This window comes from Momordica charantia (assembly GCF_013281855.1).
Source record: "Momordica charantia cultivar OHB3-1 chromosome 1 unlocalized genomic scaffold, Mcharantia_2.0 BLBB01000001.1, whole genome shotgun sequence".
Lineage (NCBI taxonomy): Eukaryota > Viridiplantae > Streptophyta > Magnoliopsida > Cucurbitales > Cucurbitaceae > Momordica > Momordica charantia.
In genome coordinates, this window is record NW_028275157.1 from 8,042,369 (window position 1) to 8,060,811 (window position 18,443).

Genomic DNA, 18,443 nt, shown 5'->3' on the forward strand with positions numbered 1-18,443 from the left:
AATGCAGCTTAATGGTGAAGCAAAAGGATATTAAGAGGTAATGAATATGACCTTAAATTGGTAATTTAAGTTATGATGTCATATATCCTAAATTATGGTGGTCATTGAGTATTTTATCCAGCGATGAATTTTCATGAGTTGAAAATTAATATGAAAATTATATATGTATACATATTTCTGGCTGAATACAAAGTTTAATATATTCATGCCTATGAGTTTAATAATTTATACATACGGTTTTGTTGGGAATGACTAATTCTTAGTCAAAAGAAATGGTTTTATTTACTATTTTTAATTGTATTAAAATTTAACCTTGCTTATTTTTAAAACCACTAAAAATAGAAACGTGTTTCTATATAAATAGAGGTTAGGTTTGGTTTTAAAAGATGTACATTTTCTCCCAGTCATGAGTGCACGTGTCTAGGAGTTGCTGTGTTAACCTTGGGGGCGAACAGTTGATTTTCGATTGCACCACGGTCGAGTCGGATTTTCGCTTTCAAGGCAGTGGTTTTTTCCACGGCACAGCATAATTTCAATTCATATTTTCTGATTTTTCCAACAAAAATTACAAGGAGATGCATACAAGAACTGCAACAAAGGTTTTTCAAAGTCGTTACTACTGGCCCTCAGTATTCAAGGATGCCCACGCCTTTGTGAAGAGCTGTGATAGATGTCAACATATGGGATATATTTCCAATAAGTCGTAAATGCCTTTAAATTTCATCTTAGAAATTGGACTGTTCGATGTTTGGGGAATAGACTTTATGGGGCCTTCCCATCGTGCAATGGCAACTTATTCATTCTTCTAGCAGTAGACTATAGTAGAGGCCAAAACTTGTGCCACTAGTGATGCCAAGGTGGTTCTCAAATTTTTACACAAGAACATCTTTATGAGGTTTGGAACACCGAGAGTATTGATAAGTGATGAAGGATCTCACTTTGTTAACAGAGCTATGACTGTGTTGCGTTGCTTGAAGGGTATAGTTTTGCTCGTGGACAAGCAAGGTCTTCAGTTTTCGTAGTCTTATTTTGAGTTTATATGGTTATAATTGTGAGTGTGCTTTCCTTATATTACTTTAATGCATAATTAATAGGAGAAGTATGAAAAAGAATCCCTTTGTATACTTGTTTTGAAAGATTTGAAAGATTCGGCTTAGTACTTGCTTCTTTTGATCTCTCGTGCAGAAATTGTTGGAGCATCAGAAGCAGAGCAACAAAGATGGATAGATAAGGCCAGGACAACATCGAAAGTACGAAAAAATAGGGCAACGCAGTAACTTACTTTCATGTGGATTTTTACCAAATTTCCACACACCTGTTATCCGTTGCCCTAAAATTAGAAGATGGTCCAAAAGCAAGAAGAATCGCAGCTGACAACATCGATCTCAAAGAGAATTATTCGAAAAAGGACCAAAAAGAGAGGAGAGAACTTACCTTCAATAGCAGGAGACCTTCGAATTTCTACGAAGACTAGAGGAAGCTTTTAGTTCTTTGTTATTTTCGCAGAAATTGATTGTTCTCTTTTATTTTCTTTTATGTTTTCCTCAACCCTGGTGAGTTAAATTCCATTTTGGGGGAGGTTGTAAACTTTTGCTGTAAACAATAGTTGCTATAGCTCGATTTTGTAAGCTGTTAAGTATAGTTGTTAGTATTTCTTAACTCTTTGAATTTGTTGGTCATCATTTTTGGATTGCTTGCTCTTACATGATTTGGAAAAATATATGAGATGCCTGATTGGCTCTACTTGATGTTAGCCTAAATTTTTATTTTCATGGTGAATTCTTAGGAATGAGATTCAAATAGCATTGCTTATAAACTGTTTATACTACTCAATTATAACAATTAAAGTTGTGAAGAATTGTCATCTAAATGTTATGGAAGGAACCATGTTTGTTTGAGCATCAGTTGAAAATCAATGCTCGCTAGAGCATCTGTTGGAATCAGTAAACAAAAGTACAACAAATCTCCCTCGTTTTCCCTTTACTGTTATCAGTCTTCTTGTCTTCGCATCACTTGTCTGTTGTTAACATTTTTCTTTTTAAGTTGTTTTTACATTATATTATTCTTTGTTTTTGCACCATATTAGAGTTTATTATTATACTTTGGTTCTTTGGTATTCTTGAGAATAGTTTGAAGTGTTTGCATCAGTCTTTGTTGATATGACCTTATTTCCATTATTACAGCCAATTTCACACACGCACTTGCGCTTTATTTTCAAAGAATTGTGTGAAGATAAGGGGGGGAGGGGTAGTTCAATGGCATCTCAGCTCCGTCATAAATATTTCCCCCTCTCTGGCATCTGTCAGAGCTCTTTAATCAATGCATGGTCATCTTTCAATACTAAAGTCCAATAGTACCGACTTTGAACTATCTACCCTCGAAAGTGTCATTTGTAGGATACTTCATTAACATTGCTTCCAACATTTGCAACATTTCAGCATCTGCTACGCACCTCCTATCAATTTGGTATTGGCATAACCTATATGGTTCGTCTCATGGAAAAATTTCTTCAATTCGTGCTTATTCAGATCAGGTGGCAGTATCCCACAAACTTGGCAATTTGCCAAGTCTACAATTCAAGGAGCTTCCTTCTGTTCACCCTGAGTAATTTCTAGTATATGCTGTTCACCCTGAGTAATTTCTAGTATATGCTTAACAGGGAAGCCTCTCTTATTTCTGGTTGCTATTCTCTGTATTATCCTTCCAAAATCACTCGAGAGATGATCTTCTATTAGGTTCTATGACCCATTTTTTTATTACGGATCTCAATATCAAATTCTTGAAGCAATAATACCCAGTGAATTTTTCTCGATTTGGCGTCTTTCTTAGCTAATAGCTATTTGATAGCAGAGTGGTCTGTGTAGTCCACTATCTTGGTTCTTACGAGATATACTATGAACTTCTCAAATGCAAAGACTAATACTAATAATTCTTTCTTTGTTGTTGTATAGTTCACCTGCACATATACAAGAGTTTTGGTGGCGTAGTAAATAAGGTGTACCAACTTGTCCTTTCGTTGCCCCAACATTGCTAACTAGGCATAGTCAATAGCATCACACATGATTTCAAATGAAATTATCTAGTGTTTGGAGAAGAGAATACCCTGGACACGTGGAGGACCCTGGACACATGATTCCAAATTGTCTAGTGTTTGGGGAAGAGAATACCCTGGACTCATGAATCACGCCCAGCTCGAATCGCCGAGATCACCACCACTAGCGTTGACAGGTGCTAAGTACGAGGGCCGAGGTGCGACCTGGCCAAGGTCCGATCTACCGAGAAGCTCGGTGGGGGCCGATGTGAGCTATTGTCAACGGCGTGATTATCGGGTGTAACCGTCGGTCCCAAGATTACCGGGGTGTAACCGACGGTCCCGAGATTACCGGGTGTAACCGTCGCGAGATTAACGGGACTACCACCCATAAATAGAGGACCTCACTCCAAGATCAGGTACGATGATTCTTTGACCTCGAACTAAAACTGAGAATCCGACCTATACTGACTTGATCGTCGGAGTGCTCACCTTTTTGTGCAGGTCCGCCCAAGTGTTCAGATCGGTCCGGAGATCGAGTTCGAGCTGCGATCAGAGATACACTGTTGTGCATATCCTTGCATAAACATCTAGTATGGAATTGTAATTGGAGTATTAGTGAGCGCTTTTTTCCATGCATTAAATGCCAGCAAAGAGTTAGAGAAAAATTCAAACGTTTTATAATATTCAAGTAAAGAACATAAAGGCTTTGAAATTTTAAAGAAAGATTTAATAAATATTCTTTAAAACCGTGTGTGATAGAATACACGATTTTGATGGTGGTTATAGCTTTTCTATTACTTTTACTTTTGCCTTGTCTATCTCTATCCCCTTTTTGAATACACGATTTCCCAACACGATGCCCTTTTGGACAATGAAGTGACACTTCTCCCAATTTAGCACAACATTGGTTCCTTCACATCTTTGTAGGACTCTTCTTAAGTTTAATAGGCATTCAACGAATGTCTCTCCCAATACTAAGAAGTCGTCCATGAACACATCGACAATGGACTCTACTAAGTCTTAAAATACTACAATCATGCAACATTAGAATGTTGCTGGAGAATTGCATAGCCTAAAAGGCATCCTTCAAAAAGTAAAGGTATCATACAGACATGTAAAGGTAGTTTTTTTGCTATCTTCTAGCGCAATGGTGATCTAATTGTACCCATTATATCCATAAAAAAATATATAGTTACATTCTTGATCAGCTAGCCTATCAACCATTTAGCCTATCAACATCATGGATCCCAAGGAGGAAAGATCAGAAAATGACTAAAAGAAATGAGAGGGAATACACCCATTTTATATGCTGGGAAGCTGAAAGATGAAGCAAACAAAGGACCTGCAGTTTTGCGAAGAAACTGGAGGATAATCAGCTGCTCTTTACCACTTTCACAAGAATGGGTTATTTTTGCATCTTTGTTTTTTTCCCATCCCCTATTAACTAATTTCTATTTTAGATGAGGTTGTAAGCTTTAGTTGTAACTTTAGATGCTGTAATTTCGACTTTTTCCTTACTGTCAAGTATAGTTGCTTTATCTTTCTTATTATTCTAAAATGTTACCCACCATTTTGGGATTACTTGCTCTTGTATGTTAGGAAATATGAGATGCGTGTTTGGATCTACTTTGTGTTAGTCTACATTTTTAGTTAAATTATGTATTACTTATAAATGCAGTAGCGCACTGAGGGCGGTCCTCCGTCTGGGGCTAGAAATTTAGCAATTGAGGGCTAAGCGGTGCTAGATAGGCTAACATCACGAGGAAGGGACACTGAAATAAGACCACTACGAACCAGATGGTTCTTGGTGATAATGGAGTCGATTAAAAACGGTAGCCCTTTAGCACCCTGACCCGTTCTATCACATCCCAGGTGTGAGCGCCAAATTTATGAACTAGTCAGCGGAACTTAAAAAGACAAAAAGAATAATTAGGCACGACCAAGGCACCATGACTGAAACAGAAAAGCATATGCCCCACCTTGTTCCCCAAATTCGAGAGGTATGTGGGCCAGGTACACCTTTATTGGTGGGGGCCGACCAATCGCACCCGACAAAGTACCTGTCGTCCTTCCAAATTTTAAGGAATTCATGCCCTTCAACAGCCTCCCTACTAACGAGATGAGGCAGCAACAGTTCGAGCGGTCCGGGATAGTCTGCAGACTGTACATTGAAATACCTTGTAGGCCTACAACTTGGAGCCCCTGTCGTACTCCAACAGAAGAACCCATAAGCTCCATAGGCAACCCTATCCATTGGGACCCCACCAATCTGGAGGGAGCAAAGTCGATCGTCCATTGATTGTAGGGAGGTGCATTAGAATGGTCCCCAGGACGCGGTATTGATCTGGGAGTTCATTTAGGTCCCCCTGCATTAGGCTGAACGAAAGATGCTCCACCTTAAGCCCAGGTATGGCCACTACCCCCTACCCAGGGCCCAATCTCCTTTAGGGCGACGTGCACATAGCCTAGCGCTGGTTGATAGACAGAAGAAAAGTAATTGGAATACAAATAGAGGAAGCACACTGAAGGAGAAAAACAAAGAACAAATTGACCAATTCGAAATGCGAAGCAAAAGGAGAAAGGTCTTTTCCTCTTGCTTTTAAACCTAGGGACCATCTCCCCTATAGCCGTTAGATGAAGGAGTGATTGGACGGTGTTGGAGTAGGAAGTTTGATTCGGATCTTGAGACACGCGCCAACTAAAAAAGAAAAAAGACGCACCTGCAGCAGGCCATCATGTTAGAGTCTGGCGTGACACCATGAGGAGTGACATCCGAACTCCTCATTAATGAAGTCAGCGACATGTTCGTACTAAGGTTGCACGTGGCACCCAGCGCTGAAACCTTATTACTTCTCCGTCGACCTATAAGGAGAGGCTTGATTAGAGAAGTGGGCTATTGTTGAGTAAAAGGTTTGAGCGCCTCGTGGAACCCCTCAATGCCAACACACAGGACTCCACTTACCAGTAAAGAGGGCACACAAAGCGCACTAAACCCATACCGAGAGCATTGGAAAGTGGAAGCCAAGTCGTACGGACACTCAAATGCAGTTGATGTATTGAAAAACTCACCTAGCAAAACGTCTGGAAAGGTATCAAGCGATTGCATGTCGCGCCCCACTCTGAACTTGAAGGGGGAGGAAGGGAATGTCAAAATCGATCATAACGTGTTCTATACCTCTGGCACCAGCTTGGAAATCAGCATCAACAATTTGGTTGCAAGATTCTCATACGTTGTTTGGAAAGGTCATAACATGTATCTATATATTTGGCACCAGCTCGAAAATCAGCATCAACAATTTGGTTGCAATATTCTCGTACATTGTTTGAAAAGGTCATAACACCATAAAGAATGTTGAGCAAAAAACTAAGTAAGAATAGAGATTTTGGGAGTAGTTTTATAAACTATACTCAGATTGATAATTCATACAATCTAAATCTCATATCTATAAAGCTTCTAATAACAAAACACACTTAATTATTGCTGAACCACTCAACTAAAACACAAATAATAGTACAATATGAGATCTCAATCCAGTGTGATTCCTGGGTTGGGGGAAGCAAACTCAAGAAACTCATAGTCATTTTCTAACAGGTTCATTGTTTCGTCATCCAAAGTAATCCACGCTTCTATTCCTTCACCTGATGCTCTGTCCATCAACAGAATTATATTTCGTATCATCAATGACTCATTAGGTTTTCCTCCAGTTGCAATCCATATAGGCTTATTCCATCCAAAATTCACTGTATTTAAACCCATATTACACCAGCTCGAGAAGATAAATGACTCTGAACCCTTTGCATAATATGCAAGTCCTAATTGGTGTAATGAACTCAAAATAGTTTCAAATCCATCCTCTCCAACTGCTTTAGGTATAAAATCATTGGTGATTTCGAGTAATGACTGTCTCAATATAGTTTCGAGATTACCCAAGTTTGCGTCTGTGTCTGATTCTTCATAATAAGCACAACTCGTCCAAAAGATGTTGCCAACTTCATATTCCGACAATGGTGGTTGTATTCTTCTACGCATGTTAACGATATGAACTAAGAGCGACCCCCATTTTGTATCATCACAACTTGCCTCTTTACCATTTCCAACAACTTCTTTGTTATATATTAAGAGAGAGGGAAAATTAGCTTATAATGATGCATATATGTTTGATAAGATTTAATGTTTTTTTTCCAAAAATGTCTTCATAATATAAATACAAATCTAATATTGTATCCTTACCCAATGATTTACATTTCGATGCAGCTTTCATGGCATACTTCCAAATAAAGCAAGTTACAGCTTCAACACTTGTTGGATTGGAAACGCTTTGAGATTTAGCTCTAACTTTGAGATTTGAGATTGCTAAAGCATCAAAAACAAACCTCCTTACAGAGCAATTTTTTTGTTGTGCCACTAAAATTGCACTTTCTGGGAACACCAGATCATTGTAATTCGTTGATATTTCTCTTGCTGGGAAAAGTGAAGAAGAAGCCTCATAACTCCCACATGCTAATTTCTCTACTATCCCTTCATTGGATAGTGCCCAAGTTTTTATGAAGGTACTCATGGTGGTTCCATCTATAATTTTGTGTAAGAAACAAAAGCCCATTGCAATTCCAGTACCGCACGAGAAAAAGTTAACTTGAGCCGCAACCTACAGTAGATTACGAATGAAAGATTAAATTTTTCATAGCCTATCTACTTAAGTCTTTCAATTCAATAAAAGTTTAACATGGTATCATACCTTTTTGATTCAGTGGTATCCATATTCATGAGATCATCTCAAAACAGTTAGACAATGCATGTGAGGAGTACTCCATATATATTATAAACTTTGTTTGAGTTTGTTGGACTCTAATACCATATCAAAGATTCATTTAAAAATCGATTGAGTAAATTGATTGAGTATGGCAGGAGAACCCATGTATATTATAAATCTTTGGTAAGACTCTTATCTTTTCAACATAGGATACTTAACAAATAGTAGTGCAAGGGCTTGAGCCCTCGGATCATAGCAGCAATGTAACTTTCTTCCTAATTAACTTGAGAAAACAAAAATAACCATATTTAATAGTACATTTGGACAAATGACGTAAGGTTTTAGATATTTCAAATACAGTCATTGGTGGGATATTAAAATCTTCCAATATGACAAAAATATACCGCAAACAGAATCTAAAGGAATCCTACCATCTCAACACTAAAAAGATTACAAGAAAAATGTGTGGAAATTAGAACTAACTAAATATAAATAAAAGCTTGAAGTAATATCAATGGAAGATGAAAGAGACATTTGTGGAGGAGACAGTAAACTAATTAGAAGAATAAAAAATTGTAAACAAAATTTTAATTTTTTAAAAAAGAAAAAACGTGATCAAATCATATCTAAGAAAAGTTTCATTTTGATAGTGTAAACAAGGACATCTCAACAAATTTCTCTATTAATTTCGAAAAGACCCAACAAATATGAATAAATAATTAAGTTTACCGTAACCTATCAACACAAACCTGAACGGCAGTCTCCAATGGCTCCTTCAAAACCAAATCAGGGAAAGGAATGAGATTTGAAAGAGACTCGAGGCGTGGAGTTTTGAGAAAATCAGCCATGGACGTTTTGACTGAGGCCTCAACAAAGAGAGCGCCATTATTGGAGGAACAATAATGCACAAAATTGCCTTTGATTCTTCCAGCAAGCATGGGGAAGCGAGCCAATGTTTTAGACAGAGAGAGTTTCAAACTGGAAATTGTATTTTCATTATTATTACTTTGATTCTTCTTGGTGCTGTAGAAGAGGATGATGGGAGTGTAAGTTTCGACTCCAATATAAATGTCGAGAAGTGAAAGTTGGAAAGTTTTTTGGTCTTGATCCCTTTGGAAGGCTGCTGGCCTAATGAGTTCTCTTGAAATGATTTCCACTTCCATCTCTTGATTAATTCCTTCAACTAATGAAAACTTCCTTCTTCAATTCAATGAAAAGTCTCTTACTACATTGATGGTTGAGGAGGTTGCTTTGTTATTTATAGAAAACAAAACATCACCCTACCATATACGATCACAATGCGGCTGTCTTCTAATAACCATTGGATGTAGGTTTGAAATTGAGTTTGAAATACAATTTTTTTCCAATCTGAGCATAACTTAACTTGTGAAGCTGTATATCACGACCACCAAAAGGTCGTGAATTTGAATTCCTACCTAAAACTTTTAAATAACGATTATATTTGTGAATATAGAAAGAGGAGAAGAATAAATTAAACGGAGAGAAAATATGAAGAGGATACAAATAAATATTAGTTAAAGAATAATACTTAGGTACTTACCTATCAATTCTCATTATTTTTTGCTAACCACCTCTTGGGAATTGGATACAAAATAAAACAAATAAATGAATGAAAGGCCGGCTACTCTTATTTTGTTTGACCTAGTTTTCTTATATATGTGTGTATGGCCGTGAAAAAAAAAAAGTAGCCGTCAGAATTTTTGAGGCAACCAAAATGTGGGGTTTTTTTGGACGTGCTAGATAGAAGCGGACTCCCATTCCCCATGGGGAGTAGATGAGTGCATGATTTTGCTTTTGGTTCCACCCAAAATGCCTCATATCAATGAAGATAATTGTCCTTCCTTATATACCATGGATCATCCCTTTCCCTAACCAATGTGTCCCTAACCAATGTGGGACTTTGTTTGCACTCTTACAAACTCAACACCACCATTAAATTTTTGACAAATAGGAGATGTATACAAAACAAGAATATATTTTTTTCATTCTTTTAAAAAAATAAGCAGATCTCAAATTTGTAGTGGTGGTGAACAAGAAGATAAGTGTTGATCGGTAAGCACATAAATTTGTTCTTAGTTAAAATATATTATTATCAATATATTAGGTCCATAGTACTTTGTTGATATATTTTTTTTATTTCGCTAATTTTTATAATATCGTGGAAATGTCAATTCATCTCTTAGATTTATATTAAACTGACGAACTCATGGAAATATTTGACGGAATGATTGATTTGACATGAAAATTTAAGGACAAAACTTTCCTCCCGAAGAATTCATGTGTGGTCCGGTAGCATATAAATAAGTAGATTTTTTAATTTTGTATAATTGGGATGAGATCTTGAGGTTTTTCCCAAAATTTAATACAATGGTTGTTATACAAGTTAGAGAGAGAGAAAATTGGAGAAAGAGCGTGCAGTAGGTAATATAGAAGTGCATTAATTGGAGAGAGAGAGTAAAAAAATGAAAAATAAAAAGAAAGAAAAGAGATGAGGCTTTAATGGGAAAGATGGAGGGAGTAATAATCATTTTAATGAGGTAGATAAATGAGCCTTTTCTTTTTTTTTTTCTCCTTCAGGGACGAAATGAACCATTTTTTACAATGACATACTTTTATAGTTTTTTTTTTTTTTTACACTACTGGACACAAGAGGGCTCGAAAGCTTGGGTCTCAACACCCAAACCTCTTGCCACTGCGTAGAAAGAAGCAACCTTACTAATAAAGGTGCTTGTTGAGTAAGGCCGGCTTTCGAGCCCAAGCCCCTTGTATAGGTTGGGTGCTTGAGCGCATCTTTCTCATATCGAGAAAGGCTTTCCTTGAGTTTTCAATAAGGGGTTTTATAGTTAGGTTCGGGTCGATAGGATAAATTTGTTAAAATTTGAACAAAGTACATATTGGGTGAGTAATTTTAGAATAAGTGTTTTTAGCCTGATTGAATTATAATTACTTTTGTAAATCATTTTAATATTTGGTTCACATTTTAAAAGTGATTTGGATATAATCAATGGTGTTTTTGGTTAATTAATGTTTGTTTTCAAAAGTGATTTGAGTAATCAAATTACTAAAGAGGGTATTAGATGTTAGAGAAAATCTATCAACAAAAAATTATGCGAGAGAGATAAAAATTTTAGGAGAAAAAAAATTGAATTTGAAAAAAGTTTTGAAGAGAAAAAATTAAAATTAGAAAGAGAGACAAAAAATTTAGATACAGATGGATAAAAATATTATGGGGAGATACTTGGGGATCACGCAATGGTAATTAGATCCTTGGACCTTGTGTATCACCTTTCATGAGACTTTTAGTTCAAGCCTTACGTGGTGATTGTGTTTCTCAGCCTAGGCAAGTCTCGGTTGTAGGAATCCATAGCAAGCCCCATAACATCGATTCTAGAGAATAAAAAATTTCGACAGAAAAAATTTAAAAACAGAGGAAAAACAATTGTAAAGGTCAACTCGGTCAAATTTGAGAGAGAAAAATGTTGTTAGGGAAAGGAAAAAGAAAACGGAGTGAAAATAATATTAAAGTTGGCTCTTGATGAGACAATTAGGAACATATGTTTTATCAAATGCTTTAACTAAGATCGATGGTTTGTTCCTCAACTGTTGAATGGTTGAACTTGAAACGAAAAAATAGCACTTTACTATTGATGATAGATACCTGTTGATGATATAGTTTTTTTTATTATTATTTTTTACGTTGAACAACATTTCACGTGAGACTCAAACCTTGGCTTTTTAATTGAGGATATATATAACTTTTATTGTGTTTAAGTTGCCTCTTGAACTTAATTAAAAAAAAACTAATACAAATTAAAAAATTAATTGAAACTTTTAAATGGATCTAGATAAATTTTAAAAAAATATACGCGCATCATAAACAGATTATGTATTTAAACATAAAATAATGAAAATAAAAAAGTTTGGAACCAAAGAGTTTATTATTATTTATTATAATTATTTTTATTGAGCAAGTAAGTGTGGGGAGTCCAATCCATAACCATAGGTTGGATTTGAAATCAAAAAGTTGTTTAAATCATAAATTATTTGTCAACGGTAATTGACACCTGTTTCTGATTAAATAGTCGTGAGTTCGAATCCTCGTGATCACTATATTGTGATCACTATACTGTGGTCGGCTTTAACTATGTAAAAGTTAGAGTATTAATTTACTTTTTAAGAAGGCTATAGAATACATTTTATAGTGTATTGAAAATTATACTAAAAACACACTATTTCACAACTTCTATTGGATTCCATTACATTGAATTTCAAGTTCATTTCTATATATAGCAAAAAAAAAAAAATTATTGTCATGATAGGTTATGAATGGCTTAGCGAATTAAACCACTGGTAGGGCCTTTTAAAAATTTGAAAAGAAATTTTCTTTTGTTATTTGTTATTGAAATATCACTTTTAATTATAGAATTTTGTTAAATTTTCTCTTTTTCTATGAGAACATTACAAAAGAAAAGGTAGAGATTCCAATTTAGTTACAACTTCTTGTAGGGAGTAGAAATATTTTAGCGGGTTGGATTATGCTTAAATTGGATATAATAGTTTTATTTTTTATTTTTTATTTTTGTTGCTGTAAAATATTGCACATATAAAATCCAAAAAATATATATTTATAAATATGGCAAAAATTATGATTTTGTAATAAGTTTATTTATGTGCCTGAAATTTTTTGTTTCTCACCCTCTAGAATTTCTATCATTAAGATTTTTGTTCTCCCCTCTCTCTAAACTTTTGTCAAATTCTCATTTTAAACTTCAAATATTAATTGTTCAAAATAACTTGAAAAATTGTAACAAAATATTAAAATAATTATTTTAAAAAGCACTCCTACAAAATCAATTACAGTATAATTGATTTGGTCAAAATCAACATCCAAATTATACTTTAAAAATAAATTTAAAGTGATTTGGTCAAAATCAACATCCAAATTATACTTTAAAAATCAATTTAAAATGATTTTAGACTGTTCCTAAAATCAATTTGTTCATTTACCAAATATGATCAAGGGAAGTAATTTTGAGACACGAGTGATTTTGACGACAGACACACCCAATCTTGTTTGTTAAAATCACTAATTCTAAAATCATTCCCAAAGAGATCCTAAGTTATTATTATTATTATTATTTGACTACAACAATAAATTACTTATTAGTCTTACCTTGTAAATCAATAATTCCTACAATATTAATTAGTTATTATTATCAATAAGTGATTGCTATAGTTAATCATTATGGCAACGCAAAAGTTAATAACCAACCATGTAAATTAAAATTGGTCCCACAATGGAAAAAAAAACTATTTTAATTAAGTCAACCTATGATTAACTATATCTAAAATATGTAATGATTATATTAATCAATTTATAAGAATAATCACAAATACATTATTGGGTAGAGAAAAAAATTAAAAAATTACTAATGAGATTTAAACCTTCGACTTATAAACAGTATTACTAGTACCTTATCCAATTAAATTATGTTTGACAGGTGATATACAATTTACAAAATGAATGATAGTGCAATCAACAGGAAAATGCGAATAAGATAGTATATGCTTTAACAGAGAACATGATGGAAGACGATTTGATGGATGAGTGGAATTCTCGTTCCTTAATTGGCTGGATATTATAGGTTCGAACTCACACCCTTTTAGTTGTAGATATATGTCAGTTAGCGCTGAACAATGCTCGTTTTGGCAAGAGTTATTTTTTTTAAAATAAAATAAGAAGGGAGAAGTTAATGGAGCTAGGAAATAGGGGGAGGGGTAGTGTGTACTTCACTAGGTAGTGGAAAGAGGAGGGAGGAAGGACTCATACTTTAACAAAAAATGAATTAAGCAACAAATTAAAGGAGAAAATAATAACTCCAGCTTTAAAGTTGTCCACAGTTTGTGTGTGGGATTCTCCAATGCCTTAAAGCATAACACATCGTTATTCTTGCATGATCAAATAAAGGTATGAAATGAGTAAAAACTAGTAGACTGAATCCTTTATTAGCATTTATCGTAATTTATTGACTAAGGCGTCGTTTACTTCACGCTAATAGAAATCAAAGTTTTCATTCCCTTCGATTGTATTTACTAATCCTAGGAATGAGATTGTTGGGATATTCCAACTTACACTACCAACAACAACTTCAGAAAATATGAACTATCAACAAGGTAAAGAGAGAAGAAGTGACACACTGATTTATAGTGGTTCGATCAATGTGATCTACATTCATTATGACGATTCATTCATTCCTTTCATATCACCAAGAGCAACAACAAAATACATGGAGTCTTCAAGGAACAATGAGCATAAAGATATAGCACCAAAATACCCTAAAACAACACACCACTCTTACTTACCATCAATCAAGTTGATACAAAAGAGAGAAGAAGTACCCAACGGAATTTTGCAAGAGAAAACTCACTCAAATCTCTCTATTTTGGCTCACACACTTAAAAGAAAGAAGAAGGAGAAGCTCCCTCTCTACTTTCCAGCCGCAAGCCACCCAAGGAGTGAGAAAAATGTTTTGCGCTCATTTTACAAAGAAGATGCCCTAAAAATTGTGTCGTGCACCTGCAGTAAAAATATTAGGTAAAAGAAATTACCTTTTACCAACTAAAAAGATTAGTATCAGCCCACATCCAATTGTTTTTCAGCACGACTTTGGGCCAAGCTCAAGCTGAACCACAAACCCAATGAATCCTCACCTTGCTAAAAAACTCCACCTTGCTGAAAAGCTCCACCTTGGTTCAACAACGAATAAATGAAACGCCACTTATTTTATGATCCTGAAGGTTACTATTTAGCCTACTTCTAGTTCATGCATTTCTCAAATTTCTTCGATGGCAAAGTCTTAGTAAATATATTAGCAATATTATCTTCAGTAGAAATCTTCTCAAGAACCATAGTATCCCGATGTGCTTCGCCGTTTGTCTGGATTTGCAGCATACTTTGCATCAACATATCTTACCCAGGGATAAACACCTCTGTAATCTCCAGTATATGCTAAGCCATGACTCTGAGTTCCCTTTAGGTATCAAAGAAGTCATTTCATTGCTGTTTAATGAAACCTTCCTTGGATTTGCCATAAATCTGCTCACAACACTCATACCATGAGCCAAATTTGGACGAGTGCAAACCATCCTGTACATCAAGCTGCCCACATCACTATTATATAGAATATCATCCATATCTTTCTTTTTTGCTCAGAACTTGGACATTGTTTCATAGATAATTTGAAGTGTAGTGCCAAGCGAGTCTTTACTATCTTTGAATATGTCATATTAAACCTACTCAATAGCTTTGAAATGTAACCCTTCTTAAACAAAAACAAACATTTGGCATTCCAATCTCTTGAGATTTCATTGCCCGATATCTTTTTTGCTGTCTCCAAGTCTTTCATTTCAAATTATGAGCTCAACTCCACCTTAACTTATCTATCTCTACTTTATCCCTGAAAGCTATAAGCATATCATCAACATAAAGTAGCAAATAGAGTTTGGTTGCACGTCATACCTCTTTGAAATATACATAATTATTATGGATGACAAAATCTCAATTTTCTACAATTATAATTCCCTTTATTTAAGGAATTCAAAAGAGAAGATATCTTATGATTCAGGAGAAGATATTCTATATTCGAAAGGAGAAGATATACTATTCAAAAAGGAGAAGATATCCTGATTGTCTCAAGATTCTTCCCAGATTTAGATAACCGATTTTATAGATGTATCAGGATTCAAATTCCACAATCCTAGAGGAATAAGAATTCAACTCCTATAAATAGGGAAGTAAGCCAAACCCTAAAGGTATGCTGACAACACCCTATACTTTATACTCGATTACTCCGATTCTGACTTAAGTATCGGAGCCTGTGTGGCAAGAATCACACCGGTCTTTACTGCTATTATGTCTCGTTGATCCCTTTTATTCTTGAAGATTGGTGCGAATTTGGTGGAATCCTAGGAGACCAAATTTCTGCATCAACAATAATGATCAAACATACTTCTTTAAATCCCTTAGATAATACAAAGCTATCAAATCTTTTGTACCATTGACTAGGAGATTGTTTAAGTCTATACAGGGACTTCTTCAACAAACATACTTTGTCTTCTAAAATAAACACAAACATTTGACATTCCAATCTCTCGAGATTTCAATGCCCAATATCTTCTTTTCTGTCTCCAAGTCTTTCATTTCAAATTTTGAGCTTAATTCTACCTTCAACTTATCTATCTCTACTTTATCCCTGCAAGCTATAAGCATATCATCAATATAAAGTAGCAAATAGAGTTTGGTTGCATGTCGTACCTCTTTAAAATATACATAATGATCAAACATACTTCTTTTAAATCCATTATATAATTCAAAGCTATCAAATCTTTTGTACCATTGTTTAGGAGATTGTTTAAGTCCACAAAGAGACTTCTTCAACAAACATACTTTGTCTTCTTCAAAATTGATCTCAAAACCTTGTGGTTGCTTCATATATATTTCTTCCTCAACTTCACCATGAAGAAACACAGTTTTGACATCTATTTGCTCAAGGTAAAGATCAAAGTGGGTAGTCAACGCTATTATCACCCTTATTGATGTATGTTTGACAACTGGTGAAAATTATTCATTATAATCTTCTACTTCTTTCTGTGTGTATCCTCTTGCTATAAGTTTGGCCTTAAACCTCATTTCATCATCTTGTCAGTCTAGGTTTAAGTTTATAGATCCATTTAAAGATACAAGTCTTTTACCTTTTGGCTTGATAACAAGTTCCCAAGTATCGTTCTTGTTCAATGAATCAATTCCTTCATAGCTTGCTCTTGTTTCTCACTAAGATTGCATTTTATCGCTGAAGTATAGGTGGATGGCTCAAGTTCAACAAGTTCAGCAAGTTTATTAGTTACTACTAGTGATATGATCATAATTGGCCTCAAGTCATTGGAACCAAGTCAAGCCAAGAGGAGAGCACCACCGCACACAAAATGCCCACGACGTGCACGACTATACCATCAACAACACGCTAACCTTGCAAGTCGTCATCTCGTGCGTGCTTACAAGCACCATCAGCAGCCCCTAACACGTAAATGACACCACACTCTAGCGCGCCCAGCTCACACGCACCTGTGCCTCATGCTGCCTACATGTGCTCATGTCGTCCAATATATCACCATTGTCTATGCGCTCCAACGCCGCACGCGTACCCCTACCGCGCAGCGTGTCCTGCCGTGCGCCTCACTCAACGTCTATGCTTACTGCCCGTGCCTCGCCCATCCACCACCACTCCCAGCGCCACGCCGCTTACTGCTACCCCGCACTCGCCAACGCCCTCGCCATGCTTTCGGTCGCGCGCGCACCCACTTCCTCTAGCCCGGCTTGCCATCCACTCTTCACAAATAAGGAAATTATTTCCTTTATATTTTCATTGGTTTTATTTTTCATTTATCAAATTACATTTAAGGAATAATTTCGCTTGATTGATTTGCAAGTTGGTGGATTTAGGAAAGATCTTCCTTTTGATTTTCCTTAGTTTATTTTATTTTTTATCAAAATTAGTTTAAGAAAAGGATTCCCTTACTTGATTAGCAAGTTCGCAATCAAGGGAATATCATTTCAATTATTTTGTTTGATTAGCTTTTAGGTTTATTTAATTTTACAATTTCCTTGTAAAGGCCATGTGCCTTTGTATATAAATAGGCTTGTACTCGCTTTTATTTTAGACACCTTTGATTTGATATAGAATTCGAAAACTGAGAGTTTTCTCACCCTTTGCATTGTGCAAACCCCCTCCCCCAAATGTCAATTTTCTTTGTGTGGTTGAACTTAAGATCTCATATTTCACCTCTCGGAGCAGCAAAGGTAATTCCTCTAACTCTTAACCTTTTGGATTGAAACCATCTATACGATTAGATTAAAGTGGTTATTGTTGCGTCCACGCAACAGTATTGACAACACGTGCAAGTATACACAAAATTATTGATTATAACATTATATGAGGTCGAATCCACAGAGACTTTGGACAATATTCTAAACTATATTTGCAGATACCGAAATGCGAAAACAATAAAATATCAGTGTTTGTGTTGTAACTAAACAAAATATAATAAACAAAGCGGTAAATGATCTCAGTAGCAGACACACTTCGGAAAGCTTATAACAGGAAGAAGTTACCGCACAAAACAACGAAAATGAGGGTTTAACAGATATGGGAAAGTGAGGGCGATTTAATATGCTTTCACTGACTTTACCTGCCCTCTAGCATGAAAACATTCATTAGTGCTCAACTCGACATGGTTTCCTTCGGAGACACCCAAACATAGATACCTACAACTCCCGTTGCTAAGTTTCCAAACAATAAAACAAGTTATAAGCATGATTAAGGGACCCCATTCCTGAGCATCCACAAATTACTGTAAAAAAAGTACTAATCACAAATAGAGCAAGTTGGCAATCCGTAAGCCCTCTTGGGTCAATACAGAAGCTAGCATACAGAACATAGTGGACAACAATGTTAGGTAAGATTTAAGAAATAAAAACAACTCTATTTAAACAAAAGAAGCAGCTAGAATTTTAGTTGTTCATCAGTTACAACATGTAAATCTCCCTATAAATGAAGTTTAGCTCATGGAGAAAGAAGAAA

The 18,443-nt window shown here is 35.4% G+C and overlaps 1 protein-coding gene and 1 long non-coding RNA gene across 3 annotated transcripts; one reads left to right on the forward strand and one right to left on the reverse strand.

Annotated features, from left to right (window-relative positions):
- The first annotated feature begins 324 nt into the window (after positions 1–324).
- Positions 325–1,753, forward strand: LOC111017834 (uncharacterized). The gene is made up of 2 exons (XR_002602339.2): positions 325–1,051; positions 1,186–1,753. It is a non-coding gene; the product is annotated as an uncharacterized LOC111017834 (long non-coding RNA).
- Positions 1,754–6,347: 4,594 nt separating this feature from the next.
- LOC111017854 (akuammiline synthase 2) lies at positions 6,348–9,014 on the reverse strand. Of its 2 annotated transcripts, none has more exons than XM_022293731.2 (3): positions 8,535–9,014; positions 7,266–7,680; positions 6,348–7,138 (listed from the first exon to the last, which is right to left on the reverse strand). In XM_022293731.2, the coding sequence occupies exons 1-3, from the start codon at positions 8,946–8,948 to the stop codon at positions 6,561–6,563; spliced, it is 1,407 nt and encodes a 468-aa protein (XP_022149423.1). In that variant the 5' UTR covers positions 8,949–9,014; the 3' UTR covers positions 6,348–6,560. The 2 variants fall into 2 exon arrangements, with proteins under 2 accessions (XP_022149423.1, XP_022149424.1); XM_022293732.2 differs by having other exon boundaries at positions 6,351–7,135.
- Positions 9,015–18,443: the final 9,429 nt, after the last annotated feature.

Bases quoted from the DNA above. Each gene is read 5' to 3' on its own strand.
- LOC111017854 (XM_022293731.2), bottom strand. From the start codon at position 8,948: ATGGAAGTGGAAATCATTTCAAGAGAACTCATTAGGCCAGCAGCCTTC. The intron at 7,681-8,534 runs GTTTGTGTTGAT...AATCTACTGTAG, and splicing joins CATTGGAGACTGCCGTTCAG to GTTGCGGCTCAAGTTAACTT. The intron at 7,139-7,265 runs GTAAGGATACAA...TATATAACAAAG, and splicing joins ATCGAAATGTAAATCATTGG to AAGTTGTTGGAAATGGTAAA.